At 38.6% G+C, this 9,131-nt stretch overlaps 1 protein-coding gene across 1 annotated transcript; it reads left to right on the top strand.

Moving 5' to 3' along the window:
* Positions 1-1,843: 1,843 nt before the first annotated feature.
* Positions 1,844-5,317, top strand: LOC149827623 (protein TIC 20-I, chloroplastic-like). Its single transcript, XM_090018191.1, has 3 exons — positions 1,844-1,956; positions 3,471-3,703; positions 4,524-5,317. The coding sequence occupies exons 2-3, from the start codon at positions 3,481-3,483 to the stop codon at positions 5,168-5,170; spliced, it is 870 nt and encodes a 289-aa protein (XP_089874317.1). The 5' UTR covers positions 1,844-1,956; positions 3,471-3,480; the 3' UTR covers positions 5,171-5,317.
* The last annotated feature ends 3,814 nt before the right edge of the window (positions 5,318-9,131 follow it).

Raw genomic sequence — 9,131 nt, 5'->3', positions numbered from 1 at the left:
ACGGTTGCCCTCCAGATTGCCCATGGTTGTGTTGGCTTTGTTGTCTCAGAGTTTGCATAACCGGGGTGGGATTGGAATACTGGGCTTTACTAAACTATAATTGCAGTAAAATGATAATGAAGCTAATCCATAACCAAAGGATATTAGCTGTACACATCCATCTCTCTTTCTTCTGTATTTGAAAACCCCAATACTTACTAGAGGTATCCATTTAGATGGACCAAGTTTCTCATGATTATGGATCCTAGTTTGATACGTACATTTGTTGGTAATTTTATCCTCATCAGCATCTTGCCCATCACCCAAAGACTGGGCCCAGGCCTGACTTGCTTCATATGAGTTTAAGAAGAGATTTTGCTGGATGCTCAGATTTGGGCCGGATAGTCAGCCCATACCTGGCCTTACACAACAAATCCAAATGTAAGGGTTGCTCAAGGTTAAATTTAAATCCAAACTCATCCGGACTCATCCTGATCCCAGTGCAATTGATAGCCCCAAACATCCCTGTGAAACAGGTTACAGTGCATTAAGCCATAGATTCAGTCATAAGAGTTCTTCCGGTACACAATTCGGTTCATCTTGATCCACCAGGATTGAGCCTTAATTTTTTTTCTTGGATAGTTCAAGGGAAAACCCACCCATCACTGGCTACACATTGGCTGGCCTCCAGTTGGTAAAACCCTTGAGGTCCCCCTCTTGAAAATACTTGCTGTCAGAAAGGAATGGTCCTGGAGCTTATAGTTTCACTGCTTACAAGACTAGGTGATTCAGCCTTAATTTGCCCCATCATATAATGGTAAATTCATGGAGAATATACCGCGTGGTTGGTAGGAGCTGTCAGTGCACGTCTCCTTGTGGTGGGCCGTTGCAGGTTCAAAACCCAGTGGTACGTTGAATAACTGGTGCGATCTAACTAACCCCAGCTTGCCTTTAAAAAAAAAATCCTATTGTATATTCAGCCCTACAGTGCTGCTCCATACCCGTTGTAGGTTTGATTCACAGGGAATTAGACTCACCATGTCTGCAGCCTCTGGACATCTGAACACTCGCCAAAGCATACAAACCAAGCAGCTCATAGCTCAATTTGGTTCGGCTTCACAGCAATCTGGTTGGGTCTCATGAAATAAGCTTATATTATATTATATTAGACTTGATTAATCTTGTTTAATGAACTGAGGTTCCACAAATGCAGCTCGGCTTGGCCTGGCTTTGTGTATGCTCAATAGGTTTGTAGAATTAAATTATATATATATACTACCGTCGATTGTAGCTACAATCTATTTGGAATCTTCCGATACAAGTCATTTTGACTCTAATCTAACCTTGTAGATATGTTGAGCATGATCGATTTAATGAAAACCAACCTTTGGATGATGCTTTTTGATTAAAAAGTTTGGTGCATTTATGGCCGTCAATTTTTGCATTGTCGAAAAAACCTGTATACAGGTCGGAGTCTGGCAACTTTTCTCAATATAGAATCTTCTTATTTTCCTTCAACAAAACAAAATTTTAATTCAAACGAGGCGTCAGTTCGGCTTGAGTTTGCGAACAGTCAGTCATCTCAGTCTTGGCTCATGCTCATGGAAAGGCAAGTCCTGACTCGGGCCATTGAGCCAAAACAAGCCAAACTTGAACAAAGTGTGCTCGGCTTGTTTACGTGTTAGACTAAGCATGCCCATGAAACAGGTATTTACGCATATAAATTATTTGCTGAAAACTTGTTTGGACATTCTTTCTTGGTTTTTCTGTAAAGATGACGGGTTATGTGCAAATGTGTATTTTCTCAAGGGCTCAGCTGAAGTAATTCTCTAAACAACCACACTGTTCTTTATCTTCCAGAGTCCCCAAAACCTCTCTCTCTCTCTCTCTCTCTCTCTCTCCAGGTCCTTCCTTCCTCACGGTCATCTCTCTCCGGGTCTTTCCTTCCTCACGGTCATCTTCATGCCAGAAAACTAGGTCTCTCTCTCTCTCCTTTTTGGGGTTCGAGGTTTCGACTGCTAATGCATTGTGTTTATCGTCTAATTGCGTTTTCAGTTCTTCTTTGATTCTTGTAGTGTTCTTTGCATTGTGGATTGATGACTGAAATATTTGTTCTTTGTGGGCACGTTTTCTTACTGCATTGTAGTTCGGCTTTTAGTTTAATGATGGAATTCCATGGGTTAATAGTAAGAAATAAAATTCCGTCTATCGAGTTTTGGGGTTTATTTGATTCGTATTCCTTCATATTATCTTGTGATTTCTTTTGTTAAAATGAGTGCGGAGCAAATGTTTGTAGAAATTACTGAACGGTTGAAAGGAGATTTTCTTTTGCATTTTTTTCTTACACTAGATGGCTTTTATGTGCTTTTGAGGGTTTTTTTTTCTTTGGTGGGGGGCTTTTTCGTTTCGTGGGTGTTCTGTTCTGCTAGTCATATTGGGTTTTTAGCTTTGGTAATCATGGGTAGAAAATATCTGTTTTTTGGATCATTTTGTAAATAAAAAATTGGTGGAAAATTGTAATGTTCTTGTGGTGTAACTGATATATGCTTTTGCTAAATTGTTAGATTTTTATGTTGGCCTTTTTCCTATTTATATGGATGATGTAAGGCTACTTAGTAGGGTCTGGGAAGGAGGGGTTATACCACAAGGCTATCTGATGATCGGGAAAGGAGAAGAAGACCATTGGTGGAAAAACTTTTACTTTCGATTTCATACTTATTACTTTTCTCTTACATGAACTCTAGATATTCCAAAAATTGTCATTGTTATCTGAAAGTTGAAAATGAATAAAAAAAAGAACCGTGAACAGTCTCCAATTTCTCACTGTGAACAGTTTGATGGCTACATAGAACGGGATGCTTATAAGATATAAACCTATCCACTCAATGACTTGATCTACCAATGCAATCCAAGGGACATCTGAAAAGGCAACATGGTCATGCTATATTTCAATTTTTGCAATCTAGAATCCAATTTCTCACCGTGAATAGTCTCCAATTTCTCACTGATAGTATATGATAAGGCGGCCTACTTGCAGGGAACTCCATATATTCAACAATAATTTGTCTTCAGCATTTCTAAAGTTTACCCTGCTGTAACTTGCATACCGGTTATGATAATATAAAACCAGGTAGCCTAGTAGCATGCAAGGATATTAATGTGATGAAGTCATTCTAGGATGTATGTCCAAAATAAAGGGCTGGCAATGTTATAGAGAGTATTAGACCCTTCGGAAAAAATGAAGGGAATATAATTAGTTAGTGGTGTCCGAAGGATCCGTGATTGATTTATTTTGTGAATAATGAACATTAGAGTGCGTATGACATAAGCTGACGGTAACCCTGGATGTATGTCTTGTAGCTATTGGTCTAATGGAGCTTTGGTACTTGAAACTTGCACATATTTCGGACTTAAATTCTGCCCTCTGCGATAGCTTGTGGTTTTGATTCAGTGGCATAATTATCATGTTGCTCGGACTTTATCTGGAACAGGTACTTCGATATGATTCATTACGGATGCATTGGATCTTCAAACTTTCAGAGCATGGCTATGAGCACCAGACTGACTACTGCTATGAACCAGAAAGCTACTATTACAGGATCTTCTCATTTGCCTACAACAGTGGCATCTTCACGCTTGAGGAGCATGCGTGGAGCAACGACATTTCCATGTGTTAGGAGCTCGGAGGGAGCATACCACCAGTTGAATTTCTGTCTTCCAACTGGTATGCAGATAAATGTGTGACCTAGACTTCCACTTTTGTATGTGAAGTTGCTAAAACAATAATTTACAAGAAATTTTTATTGCTGTTTTGTTACAAATTAATGGAACATCTTAAGCTGCATACACACCAGACAAAAAAAAAGAGAAGAAAATAATTGATTCATGACTTTCTCAACTAGTTGAAAAAACACAAGTATCTAATGGATGCCTTGCTTGTGTACATCCAGCCAAATTTGACTCTAACCATCGTGCAGTGCAACAAGTTTCCTTTATAGTTTATAAAGAAAAGTGATCAAGCAACACTATTTTCCATAATCTCCAAGGTTTCTGATGAACCTTATATATTCTTTAATAAGTTTTCGTTGCACAATCTTCATTCTCCATTTCACAAGGCAGTTAGATTGAGCAGCTTATTGTACCCTGCACCTTCTATATCAGTTTGTTTCTTGTCCTTCTTGGTTGTTTTTGTTTTGCACGTCTTCTGTTTTTCTTCTACTTGAGGATTGCATGCTTCTATTTCCTGTATTATTTGTTGGATTTGCTTCTTACATGGGATACTATGAGAAAGGCCATGTGTTTTATCATTCCTTGATATCAATACTCATGGTTCTATCTGCATGTCGTATTGCAATTTTAACATGGTTTTTTGCCTTGCAGCAGAGAGCTTTTCTATGAAATTTCGTTATTGATTCTTCTTCACATTCTTATAGTTTAAGTGAAAATGTTGCTTGTTGAGTTGAATCACTGTCTCAGTTGATGAATGAAAAAATTATCCTGGTTTAAATTTGGCTTTCTTACAAACAGTGCTTTTGATTTTGCAGGAGTTCGTTTTCATCATCACATTTCAGCTGCATCCTCACACCTGCTAATTGGAGAACACGGTAGTCTGTCTTGTTGTATGCCTTTTCTTCCAAGGAGGCGCACAAGGAACCTGTTTGTGTCTCCAAAAGCAGCGAAAGATGTTCCTTCTTCGTTCCGCTATCCACCTATGACAAAGAAACCACAATGGTGGTGGCGTACACTGGCTTGCCTTCCATACCTTATGCCTCTTCATGAAACATGGATGTATGCAGAGACTGCGTACCATCTCCACCCATTTTTAGAGGACTTGGAGTTCTTCACATATCCATTTCTCGGTGCCATTAGCAGGCTGCCCAGTTGGTTCCTGATGGCTTATTTCTTTGCTGCATATCTAGGTGTAGTGCGGAGGAAGGAGTGGCCTCATTTTTTCCGGTTTCATGTGGTTATGGGGATGCTTCTGGAGATAGCTTTGCAGGTTGTTGGCATGGTGAGTCGGTGGATGCCCCTTGCTTTCTACTGGGGAAAGATCGGCATGCATTTTTGGACAGCAGTTTCATTTGGTTATCTCTTCACTGTGCTTGAGTGCATAAAGTGTGCACTCTGTGGAATGTATGCAGACATACCATTCGTTTGTGATGCTGCATATATTCAGATCCCCTATGATTAAGATATGCTTAAGAGAGTAGAAGATATTTTGTTCGTTTTTTTTCTCTAGTTAATGTTGTTTCATAGTGTTTATGGACATCAATGTTTAATCTTTGGACTATTTTGGTTTCTTGGATTTATATGGGTAAGTGCTATTAGTTTTTTCTTGTGATCTCTTATTTTTATCTTACAGATAACACAATTGCATGATTAACAATGATTTCTTTGGAATTTGAGTGATTATTGGTCAGTCTCATATTTCAATTTGGGAGTAGAACGTGGTTTGGATAGTTCCAAATTCCGATATCAACTGAACCCAAATAATGGGTTGAGGTGAATATGATTTGATATCACTTGAAAGTGAGTAAACTGGGCTCAAATGTGATTCCAAAACTCGCTGCCCCATTTTCTCATGTTTGCGTGCACATGAGAAATGAGGCAGATGAGAATCGTTCTTACATTATTGTGAGAAGAATTCTCATTTGGAGCCAAGCAAACGTACTTGAAAAGCCCCTCTAAATATGAAAGTTTATCTTTTCATTAACGGGCATTTCCATGAGAGAAGCCCAAATGGGATACTGACAATGGCAGAGCCCTAAATGAAGTGGACCAATACTCGAATAATGTAAAATCGCATCTGGACCTGAACCTGGTTACAGGTCCATCCCGAGGAATAACCTTGCCCGACTAATTTACAGGCATATGTAAGGGAAAACCAATATTGTGATAGGAAGGTGTATGAAACTATTATGATAGGAAAGCTGTTTTTTTGCATTTATTATGTGGGTTCTGCCATGTATTAATATGTTTATTTAACCGTTTGTAGGAAAGAGGCCCTATTTCCTTTGAAAGAGAGCTTCTTTCGTAGGAAAGGACATGAAACAAACACCATTTTAAAGATTTTGGCTTTCAACCTATTTCCTGTGAAAGAGAGCTTCTTTCATAGGAAAGGACATGAAACAAACACCCTTTTAAAGATTTCGGCTTTCAACTCTCCTGATATTGCCCCAAGTTGGTTGGCATAGTGGGGTTGTGATCCTTGGCTGTCAGATGGGCGGTCAAGGTTCAATTCTTGCGGGCATCACCCCCTTGCACAAGCCAATGCCCAACATAGGCCTTATGAGAAGAGGTCTATCTTCAGGTTTTATGTATACGAAAAAACAACCATGTGGCAGGCTGAGCCAATGCAATGTAGGTATTTCAGCTCTTCAATCCCAAATGTGGTTTCTTCGAGTAATAAATCCACAAAAGAAAAAAAAAAACTCGTGGTTTTCTATTCTATTTCCAAAACTACTTCTGGCTAACATGGAAGTTGACTAATGGAGAATATGGAACAGGGTTGAACAGGTTTAATGTGCAAGAAATTTGGATCCATTTTCAAATATGCAAAAAGTTGGAAGATCAATTGAGGTTGCAGGAAAAAGTTGAGCATTAAGGCTTATGATTTTATCTTTTCAGTAGAGATGTAAAATGTTCAAATAGGTTCCACTCATCCTCTATGTCATTCCTATCTTCATACTCCTTGAGATTTCATTGATGCGATCAAAATCTGACTCCAAGATGTGACCTACATCATCCATCTAGCAAAGATTGACATTTAAATTGGCAACATCTGACTTGTGTGCAAATTTTTTTGGATATTCAAAAAATCAATGATTGACAAAACACAAAATTTGGTGATTTAAAAAATAAAATAAAATTTATTGAAAAAATATAATTCAAGGGTCCATTCTAACTAAATCGACCATCCATACCAACTTGTGTCATACGAACTAAGAGTATCAAGATGGGGGATGAATAGATCCAAACTGGTAAATGGTACAGATTTTGTCACACGTACCCTTCATTGAATCCGGCTTGATCGGAAAATGACTTCGGATTTGGATGCAGAAGTCCTTTAATGAATCATTTTTTTTTTACAAACAAATTGGGTTCAGATATCCATCAGAATTTGATATCTGTTCATATTTGGTAGCAAAGCCCAAAACCGTATCCACATTAGAAGTTGGGTTCCATTCGTATATAGAACAAATTCCGATCCATTTGACATCTCTAATTCAAACAGGAAGAAAACAGAAAAAAGAACAGCAACTAATAAGTCTCTCATGTAAGTGTTGGTGAATGGTGAGTTCGTTCACCACGGGGGCTCCGCTTGTCTGGCAGGAGCAGTTAGTGCACGTCACCTTGAGTTGGGACGTTGCAAGTTCGAATCCCAAATGGTATGGTTGTATAACTGGTAGGGGTCTGCCTAACCCCACCTTTCTCTAAACAAGGTATTCCACCTCAACCAACTACCCTCTTTTCCTCGTGCCTGTTTCTTTCTTGAGAATCCAGAAACTTTAAAGACCCTCTACAAGTCTACATTGACGTGCAATTATGCCGCACAAATGAAGATGACTCGTTTTTAGCTTTGCAAGCGCAACAGCTAGTAGCATCGTTTCCCACTTCTAACACCACTCTTCTTCTTCTTCTTTCTACTCTACTAGTATATAGAGCAGATTCTGCAAGGTTACATTGCTAAACTCAAGTTCTTCTGTTTGTTCTTAGCGGCTAAACTTGTCTAGAAATCGCATACATATGAATTCATATAACCATAGGTGTTTGTTCACCAAGAACATGAGCTGCACAACAATGCATATTCATCTCTTTTGATCTGTGTTGTTGTCTAAGATGGTGAAAGTCTTTGTTGCTGAAAATTCAGATTTTTTTCGGCGGCAATGAAGATGACCGAGGTGCACATCAAAGATGCTTTCTTAAAAGTGACAGTTGCCCCACTGAGGTTGAACCCAGTGCAATGGAGTAGTGATCAACCTTGCTTCTGGGATACAACCAAGCATGCACCTCACATGCAATGCCAATCACTCCTTGCAGTGAGTAGACATGCATGACACAACTACCCTTGAACTGCTACTCGAGAGAAAACAAAAAAAAGAGAGAAGAGGAAATTCATAGATAGCCTGACCAGTGGTAGCTGGGGTTTATATATTGCACGGGTCCATAAAAGCTCATTAAGGTCCAAACGGGCTATATGCACCCATAATGGCCCAAACGACCACCATCAATGGGACGCCTGCGCCCACCAATGGGCAACCGACACCCACTAACATCCCAACGTTCCTAGACATGTTGGAGGCTAGCCATTAAGGCTAGGTGTCGCCCTCCAGTAAGGTCGCAAATGACCTTTGACCACCATGGTCAACCATCAAAATGTTTAGAAAAATAAATTTCAATAAATGATTTTATAAGGTAGAAATTTATCCAAAAAAGATGATAAAAAGTTTAGTCAAAGTCAATCCATGACCAAGACCGAATAAGAGAATAGGGCCAGGCTGAATCCAAGTCAAAGTCCAAAGCCAAATCTAAATCCAATGTTCAAAGTTTGAAGTTTAATTGACAAGCCGAAGATCCAAGCTCATTGAGGGCCTTGCCTTCTAAGCCAACATTCTATATTTTAAACTCAAAGAGTTTTTCAAAGATGTTCAACATGAGACTAAACACTTTTCATAAAGTGAGCTTTTCCTTCCAAAAAGCATTCTAAAAAAATTAAGTAAAGAAAGGAATATTTTACTAAAGACATTTTGGTTAAAAAAATGATATAATTTTGAGCCAAATAATAGAAATCCCCCATTGGGTCAAAATTATAAAAGAAAAAACACAAAACTGTTCGTGAAAGTCATATGCATAAATGAAAGTACAATTTGAGTTTGAACCTTCACTTAGTGTGAACATGATTAAGGTAATCTCGTAAACTAAGTCGCTAAGCTTTGAACTTATTTCATATTGTGGACTTCTTAAGCCTATTTACAGACATTCCTCCTTTCATGTCATTAATATAAAGATTGTATATATTTTGGGTCCTATGCAATATCTCACTTCATAAGTGATCTAGAGACAACCTCAATCTCATAGAAGGTGACCTACACATTCACACTCATATAGGTAAGTGTCAAAAGTGAAAACCTATTTTAAACCACTTTAGCCAA

The sequence above is a fragment of the Nuphar pumila genome, chromosome 10 (genome assembly GCF_984573655.1).
Source record: "Nuphar pumila chromosome 10, dmNupPumi1.hap1.1, whole genome shotgun sequence".
NCBI classification, from domain to species: domain Eukaryota; kingdom Viridiplantae; phylum Streptophyta; class Magnoliopsida; order Nymphaeales; family Nymphaeaceae; genus Nuphar; species Nuphar pumila.
Note: the sequence above shows the minus strand (reverse complement) of the source record. Positions and strands in the feature narration are given on the sequence as shown.

Coding starts and splice junctions, on each gene's coding strand:
- LOC149827623 (XM_090018191.1), top strand. CDS start 3,481: ATGATTCATTACGGATGCATTGGATCTTCAAACTTTCAGAGCATGGCT. Junction 3,704..4,523: donor GAATTTCTGTCTTCCAACTG/GTATGCAGATAA, acceptor TTGATTTTGCAG/GAGTTCGTTTTCATCATCAC.